The 20,645-nt window shown below is 36.7% G+C and overlaps 1 protein-coding gene across 1 annotated transcript in view; it reads left to right on the top strand.

Annotated features, from left to right (window-relative positions):
* Positions 1-20,645, top strand: part of DNAJC1 (DnaJ (Hsp40) homolog, subfamily C, member 1) — a gene marked incomplete at its 5' end in the record, with an annotated part of 67,385 nt that overhangs the window by 44,498 nt on the left and 2,242 nt on the right. The window contains 2 exons of the mRNA XM_010189267.1: positions 7,829-7,948; positions 20,528-20,576. Coding sequence (XP_010187569.1) covers positions 7,829-7,948; positions 20,528-20,576 — 169 coding nt within the window. The remainder of the gene's footprint in view (positions 1-7,828; positions 7,949-20,527; positions 20,577-20,645) is intronic.

The raw sequence follows: 20,645 nt of genomic DNA, 5'->3' as shown, positions 1-20,645 counted from the left end.
GGCGTCCTACTGAGGTTAAGCAAGCAATATATAGGTACATACAGATGCACAGCTTCAGAATGAGAAAGCTGAATAATTCCTTTTCAACCTGTATTACTTGTAAATAAAGATTCTAGTCAATGTTTCTGAATAGATGGCAACTGATTTTGCTTTCCCAAAAACATAGGGGAGCTGCTATATTGACATTATACAATTCTGGACATATTTGCATTTTGGTTTCCAATATACTTTAACTTTCAGTGTAAACTTAGATTTATTTTTTTTATGTTTAAGAATCATCTGTTGACATGCAGTTAGGATGGGTTAATGAACTGCTTTGAAGTTTAGAAAAAAAAAATCTTCAAAATTGTGAATAATCAATATGATAGCCAGTGGATTAATCTCAAATATACTCATTTTACTGGAATTAAATTATTCTTGCCTCAGACTAAAAAGTGAAGATAGCTGCTTAATTGGAGGGAAAAAGCTTCAGAAAGGGAAAGGCTTATTCAAAAGAGCGTAAGTTTTGCAGGTCACATGCAAATCCAAAATCAGGTAAGCCCAAGAACAAACAAATACTATTTTTTTCAAAGAAAACAGATAAGGGAACGGTGCCAAAGATTTTGTTGAAGTAGTAGATGATCAAAATACAAAGCAGTTTCAAGAAGATGCTAGGACTAAAAGTCCTTTTCACCCATGTTTATTACAAAGGAGTTTAGGGAGTTTTTGACATGTATTTTGAAGGCAAATGAAGAGCGAGTGTTTTAGATTGAAGTATTCATCTGAATTTGATATATAAAAAGTTGCTTGGAACAATGTTCTTCACCATTAATTGACCTAAAAAGAACTCTAATACTAAATCCATTTAATACTGCTGTTAATATTTTAGCAATTACCTAAATGAGCCTTGAAATGAGAGATGGATATAGGATACCAGTTTCTGAGCTTCATTGAGGAAAGTACAGACTGGTTAGCATGAATTCCATACTTGGTAGTTTTTTGAAATGATTAAATGAATGATAGTATTAGATGCTCCAATTTTAAAATAATAGTAAGAAGTCAGTGTGAATTTAAAGAAAAGATATGCCTTATTATTAGAGCTTTACAGTGTACTTGGATTTTATCAAGCTTTTGACAGGTTCTGTCAGCAAGACTTCTTATACAGACAGAGTAATGATAAGATGAAAGGAAGATCTTTAGATTAATGGTTAGTTAAAGAACAGGAAACATACATTTTTGTTACTGCAAAATGTCACAAGTTTCATGTACATCTGTGAGGATCTGCTCAGTACTGGTAATTGTCTGTGGTGTGGGAAATTGCAAGGGGTGATGAAGAGTTATTCAGGGCAGCACTAATTGAAATGGCTGTGCAATCCCCATTCTGAAACAGCCAGGGTCCAGAAAAATCTCTCCTGAGGAGTCCTGTCTTTTCCTATGGTCTCTCCTATTGCAGAAAAGTTGTCTTCAACTGTATGTTTAGAAATTAGAGTACTGCTTACTGGTAGTGTTTTAGGGGCTTAGTGGTTTGGGTTTTTTTGCCTTTTTCCCTCCTATATTATATATAGAGCTGTAGAGCAGGGCAGAAATGTATTGGTCAGAGAAATGGAAAGGCAGCAGGGTGTAGTGTGAAGTGAGAAACTGAATGTGTGTAGAAAGCTAGTTTATAATGTTGACTGAGAGCAAAAATGGGATGAGGAGAGTGAACAGCTTTATCATCAGCTTAGTAACAGAAATGGACTCAACTTCAAGCTTAGGAAGTGCCTAATCCAGGTTGGGGGCAGCTGTGAGGGAAATAAGCTCTCCGTCCTACAGCATGTGCTGCTGTGTGTGGTAGAAAACCTGATACTGAGGCAGATGAAACTTCATGCTTCTCTTTAGGTTTTTACCCTTCTCTAAGAGCTGTTGTCCACTTGTATTATGTATAGTGTTTAATATTTTAATATTTTAATGCTGAAGACATTCTTCTGTGGGATAGTATAAACAAAAAAGATTATGGTTAGGTTATTAACTTGACAAGCTTACGATATAAATGAAGATAATTAGTTGTATATTCATATTTACATGTAGTTGCTTTGAAAAATTCTAGAATTAATCTCTAATGTTCTTTTAGACCTATGTAATATATTGCTTAAATTATTTAAGTTGCTGGAACCAGAGGACATGCAACCAAGAGTTCAGAGAAAACTTAAGGACTGAGTAATTCAATTAACTTTGTTTTCTTGTTCCCTGAGGACTGAAATGGCAAATGTGTCACTCTGTTTGTTTATTAAGTTGTCAGTGGAATTCAGGGGCCTTTACAGGCCTGTGCATCTGACATCTCTTTAGGGAAAACTATCAAAAACTGAAATAAAGGATAGAAGTAGTGAGCACTAGGTAAATACGACCTGCATGGAGTTCTGAACGTTACTTCTGTAAGGAGAGGTCCTGCCTTAAACCCTCTGAACTTCTTTGGGGAATTAACAAATATGCTGGGAAGAGGTGATCTGATAAAGTCTGCTGGATTTTTCCAGGAGGATTTTAACATGGCTTGTAGGTTTTTAAGGAAGGAAAGCAGTCATGGCATAAGAGGAAGGATATTTTCCCAGATAAATAATGAGTTAGAAGATGGGAAACGGAGGGTAGAAATAAATAGCTCTTTCAGTAAAGCAAGGTTAGCAGTGGAGTTCAGCTGCATTTCTACCAGGAAGTGTGCTGCTCGGTATGTTCATGGAGTATAGTGAACATGATAATATGGTAAAAAGGTGAGCTTTGAGTTGAGAAACTTTATCAGTGATAGTGGTATATGGAATAACGAAGATGAAAACAGATACTGAATAACCGCAGAGTGATCTTATAAATTGGACTGCTCAGGTAATAAAAACGGTAGAAGAACTTCCCAGTATGTAAATATTAAGTGATGCAAGTGCTGATGTAGTGGATGACCATCTGAACATCCTGCACAAGATGCAGAGCTCTGAGCTGGCTGTGATCCTTGAGGAAGGAGATCTTAGGAGCTATCAGTGCTGGCTTCATTGAAAACATCAGCTCAGCACCATTCCAAAAACCAATGCAAATGTTAGAAAATGTTAAGAAAGGGATAGAGAGCAAAACAGAAGAGTCTTTATTCTACTGTATAAACTTATGATTAATCCTGCTGTGTGCAGTTTGGTTCCTCATTTCAAAGAGGTTGGTTATAATGGAATTCAGATGGTTTAAAAAAGGCATCATGGACAGTATTATTCATAAAATGGCTTTTATGTGAGAAACCATCTGCCTAGATGAGGACTTTTGAGCCAGGAAGAGACCGCTTATGGGGCAATACTATAGAGGGATATTTTGAACAAAGCTGTAAGTGACATGGAAGTCAGTAGACATAGATTGTTTGCTGGTTCTTCATTCAAAGCCACAAGCTAGGTCTCATCAAAGCTAGGAGGAGCCAGGTTCAAAACAGACAAAATAATAAGGTGGTTCCTTATATGAGGGGTAGCAGATGTATGCAACTCCTCATGAAGATGGTGTTGCAAATCCAGAAAGTTTACATAGTTTCAGAGGAGACTGGAAAAAACATTGAAAGATAGATTCCTTGAGTGTTACTAAATAGATAAACTATATTAGCCTAGAGAAATTCCTTGAGCTGAAAATAATTTGAGTTAGGGAAAACATTAGGAGAACTATATGTAACCTATATGCTTGCCTTCCTCTTGCTCTTAGTATCTACATATGACCTCTGCTTTTTCAAAGCAGAGTGGACTGGGAAGGGTGAAAGATAAATATAGTGCTTCTTGTTATCACAAAGTATGTAGTACAGTTTTCTGCAGCTGCACTCCCTGAGCACAAATGGTGAGCTTGCTGGCCTACCTTGACCATTGATCTGAAACAGTTTAGCTGTCCCTATGGTTTGTTGACTCAATTAATAAAAATTATACTGGTGGAAATGGGATTTGAGTTATGGCTTTGACGAACAAAGGGTTGCGTGAACATGCTGAGGCTTTGAATATGAGTTCAGATCATTAATAGCCTTTAGCAGATCTTTATTGCTTCACAAGAGATCTTTAGAACGGCAGCAGATCCTCAGTGTTCAGCCACAGCTGGATCACAATGCCAGATGTGTATTAGACTTGATAAAACGAGACTGACTTCAAACTACTTGAAAGTAAAGCAGGAAATTGTAAGAATATGGAAGAATAATGTAAGAAAAATGAGACATTATTGACAAGAAACTACATCAGGAATACTTTTACATTCTGCTCTTACAGTTACTGGATAGAAACACCACCTTTCTTGTAGGTTAAATGTATCCTGAATTTCAAAGCTCTTTGGGATTTTACTAGGGCCCTTGTTCTACAGGCATTTGCACAGGTATACTTAAAGAGATGCTGCCTCACGGTTTATTTGCAAGATCATGGACTAGACATGCTCAAAGCAGTGATTCACCAAAATTAGATGAAGCATAATACAAGTCCTAGCCAGATTAAAAACATTATCCAAACTTCCATACAACAGTGATTTTAATTGAATCTCCAGTATATTGATAACAGGAAGAAACAGTCTAAAGCTAAAATTTAATCTTAAAAAATTCAATTATCTCATCTTGTCAGGTCATTATAAATAGCTTTTAAAGTTTTTTTTATAAACTCACAAATACTAGCCACTTCCAAGTTTTATCAATAAAAGGGTATCTAGTTATATATTATAAACCTAAACAAGTTAAACTGTTTTCTTGAAAAGAAATGCTTTATTGTCTAAAAAACTGCATTTAATGTAATTGAAAATAGAGTTGCTCGTATTTAAAAAAGAAAATCTAATAGTATAAAACACTGTCATGCTGAAAGAGGTGGGATGGAATTGCTAAGCACAGATACACATGTAAGAGTAATTGATAAACAATAAAGCACATTCGTATTTCTTTCCTATAGAAGGTGGATAGTGGTTTGGGTGAAGTAACCATTCAGTATTGTCAGCTGTGTATAGTAAATCTTGTTAAAGGATTATTATTTATGGAAATGCTATGAATTTTTAATATCTACACGTGTAGTTTATTTTCATTTTAAAGACTATAGACAATAACTCTGTACTTACAATTTTATATTCAGTATGGGGAGTTAATCCCAGAACGGGGCTTTTTTGATGCAAAATCTGAATGCTTGTGTAGTAACAACAGCTGTCCCCTCACCATGTGGTATCTTCCATTGCTTTACTGTAGAGATGAATTTTGGCCCAGTGTCGCAGTGATATTGGACACACATGGTTTTAGGTGACAAAGCAGTATGTTTATGCATTCATTTGACTCTCGCAGTTACAGTTGGCTGCAGATTAGAACAGGAGAATGCATTCACACCATGACCACCCTCATAGCTGCTTGTAGGAGTGGGATCACAGTAGGTGCTGTTGCATCTAAAGACACAATTAAGTGTTTACTGAGGAATTGCAAATTCACAAAAGCTCTTTACAGCTCCAGCAGTTGAGAGTGGGTTTTCTAAAAGCTTTTTCAGAGATTTTTTTCAAATTCATAAATGTTTTAGATCTTCATGTTCTGAAACTGCTGTCAGCTTGAAATAAGATTAACAAGTCGATATTTTAATGTAGCTAATGAATTATTGTGCTGTGAATTAACTATATAATTAGCTACAGATCTACAGAATGACTGTAGTTTTGTCTGTTATTTAGGAAAATAACCTTATGACTTCTGTAATATTTACAAATGATTAACAAAGTTTTGAGAACAGAGGAAAATAAAAGCTTACCAAAAAAGTCTGAAAATAAAACTTACCAGAAAGCTTCTGACACGTGTACATCACTGAAAAGATCATCTTGATTTCCATGTGTAATTGCTTAGATATACTTTGGATATGGTAAGAGAGAATAGCTGTGAATTTACTTAAAACAGAACAAACAAAGACCATAAACAAACAAAAACCACTCCCCCAAAACCAGTAAAAAGCTCCCACAAAGTTTTAACACAAATTAAATAAATAATTACAGTAAACTGTGTATTAAAGCCAATTTTGAGGAATGAAATTTTACTAGATTTTGAACTAAAAGGCTTTTAACCAAAAATATTATAAGAATTCATTATTTAAATTACAATGATGAAACATATTAAGTACCCCAAATCTTCCCTTCTAAAAAACCTCTGAGAAATATATTTGTATAAAATATATATATGGAGTATAATAAATAAATAGATTGATTATATTGTTTAATACGATAAAAGTAATAAGGTTATTGTGCAATGTGGAGATTTTCTGTGTATTTATAATTTCTTCTGAAGGCCAGAGTGTAATTGTATAACACATGTAGCGTGTGTGTAGCATGCATCACATCAGAGATGTGAGATCTCTCATGTACATACGCGTTATTTAAGCATCTTGCATTTGAATCATCGTAGATAATTCATTTTATACTTGTATTAAAAACTATACGAATATGAATGTCTGAGGCTTTCAGCATTGAATAAAGAACTACATGGACCCAAACTAGGACGATTGATGAAATCCTTGCTACTATTGGCTATTATTTACTGTCTTTTAAGTGGCAGGTTGTATTTATGCCAATTTATCTGCTTCAGGGAACACTCTTGATAGCAGAACAAAGTGAATAAAAGTAGTTTGCTTTGCAAATGAATGCAAATGGCGGAGCCTTTCGGGAAGCCCTTTAACAGGAGCAATGCACTTTGATTATGAGTGAAGCTGCCATTTGGACATGGTGAAAAGAGCACGCTTGAACCATTGATTGGGGGAGACAGTAAAAAGTCAGGAAGGGCCCCGTTAAGCTTGCGGTGCGGCGGGCGGATGTCAGTGTGGTTAGAGCACAGTGGGAGAATGACAGGCGGGATTAGTGTCAGGGAGAGACTTTGCCGGAGTTGTGGGGATGGTCCCTGGGGTCACTCACCTCTGACTGCTGTGCTGTGCTGATGGCTCTGTAATGCAAACTGCTTGTTATGTGCCTGGTCGTTATCGGAAATGGTGATTAGAAGAGGTATGCCATCAGGAATTCCTTAAAAAGAAATAAAATGGCAAACTACTGATGGTAACAAAGATTCGGCTCTGCGGTCGTTGCCAAAGATGTGGCAAATGTCAGAGATGCGTGCTGCGTCTTGCCTTCCGAGGCAAGTGGGATTTCGTGCCTTAAACTGCTCTGTTTGTGTGTTCCTGGCTTTGTTTGCTTTTATTTGGCTGTTATGAAAACAGTTATTTTTAACAGATTGTCTGGTGTAGTTAGAGCAAAACATTTTTATATCTTTTGGTTATTGAGTGGTAGAAGCATCCGGTTTGGTTTTGTGGCATAACCGTGTTTTGTGGAGGGGAGTTTAATAGTCTTAGTGGAATATTAGAATCAACAGATTTCATTCCTGCACCATCACAGAATGTTAAAACATAGGATGATTACAGTGACAGAAAGTTAAAATTACTCTTGTGTTTTATTTAGAGACTTTTTTAAAATGTAAAAATTAGGATATTTTATTTTTTCATTGCTGAAAAAAAAATCTTGTGCAATTAAATAATTGTCTAGAGTCTTGCATCTTAAATTGTAATTTAATCTTTAATAAAAATATTGTTGCTTTTTATCTTTACCATGTTTTATAGTGTTATGTATCCTATAAATGTTGAAATTAAATGTGTTAGTGTATATAATATACAAAATGCTGTTTTGAGTGTTAAGGAATTTTAATACCTTTATGCTGGTTTGCTGGTCTTACGCATTTTCGGCTACAACACAGGGAAACAGCACCCAGATACTTGAAACAATTTAATATTTTTTTTAATATGACTTGATTAATTCATTTGAAGATTTTTTTTTTTCCAGAATATTACCTCACAAAGTATGTCCAATATCCCAGACTAATGAATGTTTTACAAATGTTTTACAGGCAACTGAATGGACAGAGGAGGACCTCAGCCAGCTGACAAGAAGTATGGTTAAGTTCCCAGGGGGGACGCCAGGTCGATGGGAAAAGATTGCTCACGAATTGGGTCGATCAGTGGCAGATGTGAGTTCACTCAGATTTGCATTGTGTAGAGAATGACAAACCAGAACAAGACAGGCAGTGTAGAAGGCAGACATATATGGGGGCCGACATTGTCTTTTGAGAGAGGCTACAATCCTTTTAGGACCTGGAAGTGAACCATTAACTGACTATGCAAGAAGCAGATGTCAGCCAGGCTCTCCCTCGCAATTAACAGCTGTAACCGATCAGCTGGCTGGGGATTCAGTGCTCACAGGCTGGAGCTACTGTAATCCAGTAACAGCGAAACAACGCGCTTCGGGTTTTGGAGCAACCCCCTTTCACTGCAAGCAAATGTTTGTGTGACTTGGTTAAAGATTACATTTCTGTTTCAAGCCAGTCTCTAAAAAATGTAGATGAACTAATGGTGTTTAGACAGGTGGTTTCCATTAATTAAACTGGAATATCTTTGCAAACTTTAAAACGAGTTATACATAGGATACTATTTCAGTCCCTTTTCCTGGATTATAGCACGGTTACTAATGATATTGTGTAAGATGATTAATATCCTTGTTAATTCATATTTTATAGTGTTGTACCAGATATCAAAGAAAGCTTGTACTTACAGATTTTAAGTGTTATGATCTTAAAACCCTTAGGGGCTAGGCTGTAAAAGATTCTTCCTTTTCAAGCAATAGATCACTAGAACATGATGTAGTGTCTGCTGAGGACCATTTGAAAGCCCTTTCAGCTGACCCTATTTTATAGGCTCTGGAGAGGTTAATGAGAATAATGTTTAAATCTGTTGATGTACATTTTGCGATTAGATGTTCTTTATTTATTATATTTCGGGAATTATCTTAAATATTGGGAAACAAAGCCTCTGGCTAGAGTGAAACATAACCCATTATAGCCTTCTTGGCAATTCACGTACTTCTTAAGTGTTAGGGTTTTTTTCCTCTGTTGATGTAATCACAAAAAGATATTTTTAGAAGTTATTTTTTAAAGATTTAATGGATCTATACAGTTCTGTTACATATACTAGAAAACAAGCCATTTGCATTCTTAGCATTTTAGAACACCACATCTTACTTGCAAATATGTGGGTGTAAGCAAGAAGTTACTAACCTGCTATGCAAATGAAATTAAGTATTTTTTTGTTTATTCTGTTAGTGTTGTTTATCATACTCCTGAAGTATTTGCACTACTGAAGTGGAGTGACTTTATTAAAAAGACGCTACATTTTACTAAGCAGATACTAATAGCAAAAATATTTCATATGGCTTGGTAGTATGCAGTGTGCATAGGAAAGATTTTTTTGAGATTGGTTTGGAAAAATTGATTAATTTCCTTGATACTGGTAGTACAGTTGTATGGAATGATTCCACATCTGTCCATCACAAAACTAACACTATCTTAAGACTGCTTTTTGCTCCCATTTTCTGCTTTATTCCTTGGCGCAGGTGTAAAAACTCTCTTTACTAAGAATCCTTTGCATAATATATTTGGCCACCATACTTGAACACATCCAGTACTGAAAAGAAAAAACAAAGCTCACTTGCTTCTTCCATTAGGTGAGAAATTCTGAACAGCATGCTCTTCTTTTCAGTGAACTGAAAAGAGAAACTAAAGAAAGGTGTATGTTCGAAAAGCTGTTATTTTCTTTTATGAAAAAGGAACTTTCAGGTATCTTTGTGTGTAATCCTTTTTACTTCCAGTGACCTCCAGCAATATGATTAATGTAAGTGTTCTCCACACAAGTTTTTACTTTGCTAAAAATTTCCCACTGCTGATAGTGCTAGGTCAGCTTTCTGACACAGACTACTTATGAGAGTTTCTGCTGCTTTTATCATCACATTACATAGAGTTACAGTGAATAAGTTTTAAGAGGAGACACTTAAACAAAAGCTTCCTGGAAACATCTCTGGATCTCCAGCTGTTATTGCATCACTATCAGGAATACTGAAACTGGAAACTACCTCAGAAATACCCATTTGACTATGGAACAAAATTCCCAGCTTATCCTTTGTGTTTGTTGGAGGTGACATAGAACAGCATGTACATTTACAGTGAGGATTCTTATTTTGCTTGGGCCATCACCACAGTTGAATAGGAAATGTTACACTAAACCTGCAGGAAAAACTTCTGGTTTTGTTAGACTTTGTGCATAGAAGAAGTATTTGCATGTGCAGGCAGTGCTTCTACCCAAACAACTGCTCCTTGTTTCCACTGGGAGAGGTGCAGGGAGATAAATTAGGGTGTATGAGGTGCAGTTTTGAAATAGCTTGTGTAGCAGAGACTGGGAATCCCTTGCTTACGGCTAATTTAACATTAGTCAGACTAGAGAGAGTTTGAAGTGTGTATTATCTGGCAAATGCACTAGATCTTAGAAAAACATTCAAGGGCAAATTTGAATTTGGTTTTCCAATATTTCCTGTGTCACAGAAAATGCTTTTTAAAAACTTGAGACCACTTTCTGCTTGTTTCTTCTCCTGTAAAGTATCAAGAGCAATAAGGCTTGGTTTTTCTTTCCGAGTTGGAGAACTACAGTAGAAAGTATTGACAAGGCACAGTGTGTTTGTTTCCATTTGCTTTTAAGCATTCAAACTCCTTTTACAGTAGATTAGCTAAATAGGTGTTTATAAATGGTTCGAAGTGATCAGTCCAAAATGAGCTCTCTCTGTTGTTGCTTATGCCTCAAAGCTTTCTTCAGCTAAAAAAGGTTAGAAAAATATTTCAATACTTTTTAATGAATAAGCTGAAACAATTCATATATACCAGAGGAGCATCAGTGAAATGCACTCCCTCTAACCACCCCAAAGAAATTAAATTTTGTCTTAAACTCCTTCCTTTTTTAACAAAAATAAGTAAATACCTACATCAAACTATATTTGTTTCCACTGGCAATTTTTAAGCAGGATTAGTTGACTTGTGAAGAGTGTTCTTGGCTTTTGTGGACCTTTTAGCTTCATGATATTGTTTTAACTTAGTTTTGGAGGTTTATTTGTTTTGGAGGGTTTTAAAATGTATTTCTGAATTTTCCTTCTGCCATTATGTTAATGAGTTTTGGAACAGTATGAAGTAAAGTTTCTAATGCTTGGAGCTTTAGTACTGCTTTTTCACTTACAAAGGTGGCACAGAAGGTTTATGTGTCTGATTAATTTCCAGAGAGATTTGTTCAGCTTGGAAAGTTCTTCCTTGACTTTGCTAGAACATGACTTTGATACCCCAGACTGGCGAGCACGTGTAAATCATACAAAGCTAAGAGGAACTGAAAGTATATTGGAAGATGAGTAGAATTCAAAAAGGTCAAGACAAATTGGAATAATAGATGCAAAAAATAGGGTGAAATTAAATAGACAATATATGCAAGAACACACAGCAAGGTGGTCATCAGGTTCACAAATAAAAGACGCCAAACAACTGGCTAGGGGTAGCTCTTAAAAAGCAGGAGGAACGTGGGGATTAGCAGAGATACTGAGCTAGATACAAGTCAACAAATAGTGAGTTGTTGTTGTAGAAAAAGCAAACTTCTCTTACTGAGAATACACAAATGGGAGGGTGCATCTACAGCCTTTGTTTGTGTCTGGTTTTCAGTATTGTGCTTAAACACGTGATTCAATATGAAGAGTCCAGGTGAAAATAAAGACAATAACAGGTCTCTAAAGATTGTGAAGGAATAATGTTGTTGATCTGAAAGAAAATATGAACCGAGGATAAAAAACATTAAAAAAAAAACTAAAGAGAAAGGGGCTTGTGCACTGTGTTAGTTTTATAGAACAAGAGGTAATTACCTCAAATTTTATCACAGGCTGCAGAGTTAGACATTAAGGGGCGGAGAATTACAATGGAGATGATAAAGCAGTGGAATAAGCTGCTTTGGAGTCTCCATATTTACAGGCCTTTAAGAACAGGTTAGACAAACATCTGCAAGAAACAACATCAGCGTAGTGATTCTGCCTGAGGTTAGGTCCTTCTCTTCAGATGGTCTGTGATTAGACTAGCAAGTGCAAGCTATCTAGGAGGAAAGGGGGAGGAAACAAAAACTTCCCTACAATTGGAAGCATGTGTGAACTCATTTTAAAAAATGCAAAATGAAAGCCAGACAGTCATCATAGTTGGTTAGTGATCACAGCATATACCTTAGCTTGACTTTTCTTAAATTCAGTAATTCCTAACAAAGCAATCTTTCAGATGTTTTTTTTCTTTTTCACTATTATTCACATTGGGGTTTTGTAGACATTTAAGTTTGTTAATTGTTATTTCCCAAAACACTGCACAAATAAGGATCACTATAAGACGCGTTATATGGGCATACCTACCAGATTTCTTGTCCAAACAGGTACATCCATGTGATATGATGCAGTCCACTGGGAAAGTGCCAGCCAAAAGCCAACAGTAAACACCTATATCAGCACTGTGGTGCCCTTGAGCCTATTCAGCTGTGCTGTCCCTATTTATGCTGCCTCCTGTGATACCAGCATAAATATCTTCGCAGCATATTCCTATGCTTTTCAGCTCAGACCTAGGTTTAGGTTGCAGCTGTGGCACAGGCATACTGTAAGAAGGCTTATTACTTTAACTTTTGTCATGTTAAATATTGGATATGTTTATCTTGTCTCTTTTCAGGAAGACATCTTTTTTAATGTCCAATGAATAATCAACCCAACATAGATGAGGTTAAGTTGTGCTCATTTAATTATTTAAATTGCTAATTGTAATTTTAATATGTGCATATTGGGAATTTAGCACTCTTTTCCCATAAAGATGATTTTCAACTGGCTTAGTATAATGAAATCTTACTGCTTTCACCACTGAAAGTCTCTACAGCTTTTTAAGTCATTTTTATTGCAATTGGCTGGTGTTATAAATTAGATTTTCAAGCATTTTGATTATGAAAGGGAAATGGAGTTCAGTTAACTCTAATCAGGGTTCCTGCCTGCTGACCTGGTTACCTGTAGCACTGCTCTCTGTCATCCTTTAAACATCTGTTCTTTGACCCATTTTCCTTGCTGAATTTGTTGCTCCAGGGTTTGTTCTCATTCCTGTCCTCCAATAGTTAAGGAAATAATTGACCTTTTAAAACAAAATAAAGAAGTTATCTTTGAATTTCCTAAGCACTGTGAACACCCTATAACATAGTATAAATAATGAATGGAATGGAGTTTCAGGACTATTTCTGCAAAAATTATATTGTTTGATGTGCTAAAAATGCTAAGCCTTATGAAGATTTATAATAATGATTGTCAGCTTTTGCTGAATTCAAAAATTGAGAAGGATGAAGATGTGAAATTATAGTAGTATATTGTGCTTGACAATACCTACTCTTATAGATAAAAAGTTTAAAAAAAGTATTTGCTGAAAGGCATAAATTAATTTCAGTAACTACAAAGGACATTCAAATTGTAAAAATAACAGAGGAAGTAAAAGCTGTCTGGCATGCCAAACAGACTTTAATGTGGTTATTAGGTACAGGTTTTTTAAATTAAAGGGAAAGAGATCTCAGATTTCATACTTGTGAAGTAATATCATTCACTTGTCTTACAGGATTTAAACTGATTCTGTTTGCTCCTGCAGTCACTAATCTCATGCATTTGTGTTGCAAAAACAGACTGATTGGGATTTGCTGCTTGTATAGAAAAACACTGAGGTAGACAGCAAAACAATAGACAGGTGGATGTATTTGAGCAGGCATTCTGAATCGCCATGAAACCCAAAAGCATAAGGTTTTAAGGGTGGGGTGGTGGTGCTTATTTTGTGGTATCTCTTGTATGTCCAACCAACAGTTTCAGCCTTTTAAGTCTGACTGTGAGTTCATAGTCATTCGACTTTATATGCCATTCTAAAATAGTTTTCTTTTTTTGGACAAATCAACCTCATTACCTTGCCAGCAAGAAAACATCTATATGAGAAATGATCCATATGTAAATGTTCATGAATGTATTAGTTTTTTCGCTTCTGGAGATTGTTTTCATAAGTCTGTTTTACATTTCATTTTGTATACTGTGTCTGTGTTAACTCAGTTACTGTGCTCTCTAGTTGTGGCTATTCTGCAACATTCACCCTTAGCAGCTTGCATATATTTATGTAATCAGTAGCTCTTCCAGTTGCTTATTGAAGTATAAAGACCTAGCTCTGGATCCAGAAGAGGCTATGAGTACCTAAGATGGGATTTAGTTTGTATGTAGGTCATGTAGATCCCTCAATCTGAGAATGAAATCTTCAAACACCTGTCTAGCGCCACAAACACATCAGAGTGTCTCTCTTGATAGCTGGAGAGGAGGAGGAGGTGATTGCTGTTTACAGCTCCTTCATTGTGCAGAGTTTTCTTCTGTGCAGTCCTACAGTTGCCCCTACAGTTTTTGCAGAATTGAGCAGCACATTGCATCTTATACCCAAATGCAAACCGGACTGATTTCCTTTTCTTAAAGCAGGACCAGAGCATTCTTCTCACGTAAAGGACAAAGTTTTCTACAGAAGGCTGTGGGACACCAACTTTTAATTCAAATAGATGGCTCGTGGGGTGGTGAACCCAGGGATGCTGCAACTTTTTAGAGTGGCTTGAGTTAATGTAATGTCCCACATACATCCTGGTGAGCTGGGTCTGAATTCCATTGCAGAATTCAAATCTTTTGAAATAAGATGTCTAAGCAGTTGTTGCAAAGGGCATTTGAGCCAAGCTCCCTTCTTACGTAAGTACCCATAGTATTCAGCTAAAGACTTTCAAACGTGAGTTTCCTCTTTCTGTGTCCTCACAAAAGGAGCAATTCTTCTGCTGCTTTAAATTAACTGTTTGGGCACTTAAACTGGAGAGAGGCTAGTGTTCTACATCTGGTGATTTAGGCCAAGTTTGCCTTTTTTGCAGGCCATATCTTAAACTGCCTCATAATTAAACTCACAGTTGTTTTGGGGATTTCTGATGAGGTGTCTACCTCTTCTCCATTGGCAGTGGCAAAGTTCAGAATCACACATGGCTTCAAAGTCCATAACCATAAGAAAATTGTGCTGTTGCCGGCTGCAACTGGTTGGTCTAAGTAAATTCAGTTAAATTCATAGCATGTTTCCTAGCTCTTTCAAGAATAAAAGCACATTGTCCTTAAAATACTCATTTGCTATGTTAGCATTGAATTCAACATGTAATTTCCACAGTGGATAAAGAGTAGTTATGTTACATACTTTTGGGATAGTTAGTAACAGCTTACTGAGCAAACTCTTATAAGCAATGCCAAAACAAATGTGCATCTTCAGATTTGAAATATTTCATTTCAAGAGCTCTAGTAAGTTGCTAGTTACCATACTTGCAAAAATGGGGGATGATTTGGCTTGCTGCTTCTGTATTCAAAGTTTCACCAATCTGTTAAAACTGGAAGACAATTTTAGCAGCCCTTTTAAGTGTATGTAAATGAAGGCAGTTTATAAAGCAACACATTTTGAGTCTGTCACATGAAAAAAAGGAATTGGTCATTATTGTTGTCTGACCTGGGTCGAACAGTTCTTGATACAATAGCTATGAAAAGCTATTTAGGTCTAGATTAGAAGCCAAGTGGCAAGGGTTATCTCTTCCTCTGCAAAAAAAAAACCAAACCTACATTATTTTCTCAGATAGTTGTCAGAACCCAAGAGGTTTGTACTTCTGTAATTATCTGGTGCAATCCTGATGAAAATAGTATCCTCTTCAGAGAAGAAAGGCAGATTGGTGCCTACAGAAGACAACATGACAAAAGCTTTGAAGCCCCATTGGCGTGTGCCCTGTGAAGCTCAGTTGGTCTTGGTGGGGTCAGCTGAAGTGATGGGTTAGTGGCTGCCGCTGTGGGAGCGGGGAATTGCACTTCATCTTCTGCAAAAGGGTTCTTTCTCTCTGTTTGACACCAGTAGGATCCCTCTACCCAACTTTACAGGATTTTCGTCCTAGGTCTGTTATAATTCTGTGCTTTTTTTTTTTTTTTAATGCCTGCCTTGCCTGCAGGATGAAAAGTAGCTTCTCATTCATATGACAGCAAAATTTCCTTTGCCTATGCTACTGCGAGTCTTTTAAAGCTCTTTTTCTCTTGTATATCTCTGGAGCATCAATTGTCCCATCTGAAAAGGGTGGCAGGTGTCCAGGGTAACAAGAGGTTTAACATCTGGATGGTCACGATGAGGAATGTTTTTAGTGATAGATGTCTTGTTGGGTAGCAGCTAGCCTTGTGGTCTGGGCTAATTGTCAGCAGTACAGGAGGAAACCAGCTCTGTCTGGCTTTCACCACATAAAGTTGTCCCACTAATCCCACTTCCTTTCAATAAAATCTTTTTGTAGCTGAAGAGCAATTGAAACTGAATTCAGAAGGGAGTTATCAGGAGCAAACTGCTCCTGTGGCTTCTTTCTGTAGGTCCCATAGTAAGATGGTTTGATCTCTACTTCAGCAATTTGATTGCTTGTATCCAACTCTCTTTTTGGTCCTTTCCCTAAGAAAATCTGTTTCACTGTGCATGTGATTACTTGACTTTATTTGTGACTTCTGTTTTCCCTGGTTTACTACAGGGATGCGTAGGTTATTTGGATGTAGAAACAACGTTTAAAGGTGATTCCTATAAAATAATGCAGTGTATCTGTTGAGCAGTACAGATACGTGCAGGAATATGAGATCTGCCCTCTTCTGTTTTAAATCAATTTCACAGGCATGACCTTTATTATTTAAGGTGTCCCCAAACCCAGGATTTCGTAAGGGCTGGCGAATACTCTGGTGAAAGCTGTTGTCAAAAACAGCAGGCTTTTAGCACAACTTTTCACAGTAATGACAAAACTCATAATTTAATATACATTAAAACTGTAATTGTAAAGCAGGAACAATCACCAGTAATAACTAGAAGACTACAACTGCTTCATACTTCGAATAACAGTATTTCCCAATATGTTTTCTGTTAGCTAATGAAAATAATATAAGCAAGTTTTGATAAGAAATTGAGTAGAGAAAGCAATGAAGCAACTTATGTTCATAGAATCACAGAATGGTTTGGGTTGGAAGGGACCTTAAAGATAATTAAAAAAAAAAGTCACTGTTAAGGACTAGCTTATAGATAACACTGCTCACCACTGGAGAGAAATTTAAATCAATATGAAAGGTTTCAGAAAGTATGGAAGAACTGGCAACAGAAGAGTCTGCAAATTTGAGTGGCAAGAGCAGTGATTAAACTCAAACAGATCAAATTGAAATACAATTTCATATGTTCTATAGGTTGGATTCCTAATAATCTGTAGTAGTTTAATACTGACAAGTTATGATTCTTGCCCTGTGTCAACATCTTTAACAGCAATGACAGTCAAGGCTGATAGACAAATAAATTGTAAGTCCAAATAAGTGATACCTGAACTCTTAAGTGAAAAGAGCTGGAGTAAACTTGAACTTTACATAGCACCTGGAAAAGGACTTGAGAAATCATCCATATGAAGAAGAAAGCTGACCAAAAAAAACAGAAAAAAAGAGAATAATAGACAAATAATCTTCTCATGTATCCTGTGAATGACAGTAGTAAAGCTGCAAGTAAGAAGCTTGATGAGTTGTCAAACTTATGTCAACTGTAGGTGCTTGTTCAGTGTTTGAAATTGTAGATTTTTCAGTATCTAAACCATACACACAGTTGTTATTTCCAGCTTACCTGGCAAATGTTCAAATTGAAAGTGCATCAACTATGGACAGGTATCATAATGCCTTCAAAAGAGAAAGTCTTGGAAATATTAGACATGATAAACAGAGTAACTTAGTACAAACGTTACATCTGGCTTCACCAAGTTACTGTGGCTGAAGTTATCCAAAATAAGACGACCTATGGCAAGACTGTTACTTCTGAGCTTTTGCACATAGGGGGAAATGTGAAATACCATTAGGATCTGGGAATAAACCGAAATGCCTCACTGCTCTGGTGGAGAGGGCTGGTTTAGATTTGAATTCAATTTGATGTAATATGCAGCAAAATTTGTATCTATTATGGGATGCCTACACTAACCTAATTTGGGAACATCTGTCTTGTAAAGAGAACTTGAATCCAGCATATTGATTTGCACCATTTCCGATGCATAGTTTATGTTGCATGCATAGTCTCAGTTTGAAAGCTAAAATTATAATTGCCAACCTCCAAAAATGTCAGAGGCTCAACGTAGAGAAAACCAAACGCTGCCATTGAGGCAGCAGCTTGGTATACCTGTCTTGGCCTTTGCTTGCAATTTATTCTCCTCTGTTTTGTTCAGGGAATCTTTTCTTCTCTCTTTTTTTCCTGCTTTCTTGACCTTAAGCTGCAGATCTTTGAAAGAAGTACTTTTAAATATGGTTTAGGTTACCAAAATACTTCAGAAACAGTTTTCTGGAATACATGAACATAGATAATGCCTTGTCATGTTCATAATGAATCCACTGCATCATTGCAGTAAGCTCTGAAGGATCAGCTACCTGTTTGCATGACAAGTTCTTCTCACTCTTTTCAAAATAATCTATTATAATTCAGTTTATGTAACATAATTGTTATTTAAGAGATGCAAGACACCATCCATTCTGTTCAGCAGTCAAGAATGGATTCCCTTCCACTAACCCTTTTAAAGCATTGGCACTATAGTGACACTTTGCTAGTAATGAAAATGGAGCACTGACATTTTAATTTGGTTTATTTTAGACTGTAAACTCTTCAAGGAAGGCAATTTCTCTTAGTGATCATGCAGATCACAGAACTATTAGGGCTACTTAAAATTATCTGTTCATATTAGTATTCTGAGATTTCTCTTGGAACATTTAAAACTTTATCATACTGCAACTGTAGAAACTGAAGTTTTCAATGCCAGATGTCTACCTCTGGGTAAAGGTTTTGGTTGATTAGAGTTGGGATTTTTTTTTTTTTGTTCAAGGAGTTTTCATTTAAACTTAATCATCCCAGAAAATGAGGCTTAATTTTTAGGGAAAATAGACCACTTTGCCTTGTTAAGTCTTGCTGTCATTTTGTTAAGGAGATCCAGTGCTTGCCTGTTTTTAAGGCAAATTCCTGCAATTTCATGGGCAGAAAGGTGGGTGGGAGGAACCAAACAGACTAGACTGGAAGCAGATGGTACCAACAGTGTTTTAACTATTGAAGTACTCACAAATCTTGTAATAGAACAAAAATCCCAAATCTTTGTCTTTTCTTTTTCTTTCAGGAAATAGCTATACAACCCCCTGGCAGGTTTACTCTCCAGTGCTGCTTTACGTAGAGGATAATTGTTGTTATTACCATTAGTTAGTGAAAACAGCAGGGGTTCTGTGCTGTGGCCATGCCAGGCCTAAAGAATTCATATTGCGGGTAAATATGATCCCACGTGGAGAAATTTCTGACTTTGTAGGTAGTGGATTTTTTATTTTTGCTCTGGGCAGTGCACTGCCAAGTGCCTTACACTGAATGGGTGTTAACATCTGAACTCCCAAGTTCTCATAGCAGGAAACCTCCATTTAGCGTGGAGGAGGCTGAGGGAGATTTTATTAATGCTTAGAAATATCTAAAGGGCAAATGTCAGGAGGATGAGACCAAAGTGGCAGGTTGTGCCCAGTGACAGGAGAAGGGGCAGTGGTCACAAACTGGAACTCAGGAGGTTCAGCCTAAACAGAAAGGAAAGCTTCTTTACTGCGAGGGTGACAAAGCACTGGACCAGGCTGCACAGAGGGGTTGTGGAGTCTCCTTCTCTGGAACCCGCCTGGACACGTTCCTGTGTGACCTGGTCTGGGTGATCCTGCTCTGGCAGAAGGGTTGGACTGGATGATCTGCAGAGGGCCCTTCCAACCCCCACCGTTCTGTGATTCTGTGAAACACAGGGTACCTATCCCAAGTAGTGTTGGTTCTGATTTCATGTGTTGCCTGGTACATTTTAACTTGTATTTAAATGAAGCCTGTCATCTTTGTTATCTATGGTGAGGTCTACAAATTTGGGATGGGGAAGCTCCTCATTCTGGGTGGGGAGAAAGCCTGTTTGTTTCCCGACTTAAGTGAAAAGAAAAACGCTAAATCTGGTGTCACTTTTCTCCCAGGACACAGATTTCGATTCACATTGAGAGGTTGAAGCAGGCAGCTCTGCATCCTTTGGATTCTCTGTAATAAACTTTTTTCCTGAAATATCAGGACTTACGAGTCTTTGCTTATCTTTGGCAGCCAAACTGTTAACATTTTATTTCGGGACTGAATGCCTGTCCATTAGTGTGCTTCATCATCTGGACCTATGTGGGTTATTTTGTTCTTTTGTTCAATATTGAGAAACTAATATATAGAATAGAATTTGTTTCTTTTTTCCTCCTCTCCTTGTGGTATTTTTAGGTTAGAGAATTAGGGTTATACAATGGAAGAAAATGAAGTTCAAGTATCAACTGTGATGTATTATGGTGACAGTAATAGAAATGTGTAGCATTGCTTACGTTATTTTAGTAAGCTAGGAACATTTTAGGAAGGACAAAATTTAGAAAGTTTTTGCCCGTTTGGGTTCCATATATGAACAAAGCCAGCAGAAGAACGTCAGCCTCAACATATTTATTGTATGTTCAGTGTTGGTGTTTTGCAGTAAGCTGCTAATGAATACTTCAATGGCCCCAGTAATGTAATTTTTAATAGCTCTTTTTTGTTGTTGTTGTTTTCATGCAGGTTACCATGAAAGCCAAACAACTGAAGGATTCTGTTACATATACACCAGGTGTGTGCTACTGGATCCTAACTGATAGTTATCAAAAGCACTGTATTTGGACTGTAGCTATGCAAATAC

Source organism: Mesitornis unicolor, unplaced genomic scaffold (assembly GCF_000695765.1).
Source record: "Mesitornis unicolor isolate BGI_N332 unplaced genomic scaffold, ASM69576v1 scaffold24837, whole genome shotgun sequence".
Classification (NCBI taxonomy): domain Eukaryota; kingdom Metazoa; phylum Chordata; class Aves; order Mesitornithiformes; family Mesitornithidae; genus Mesitornis; species Mesitornis unicolor.
Note: the sequence above shows the minus strand (reverse complement) of the source record. Positions and strands in the feature narration are given on the sequence as shown.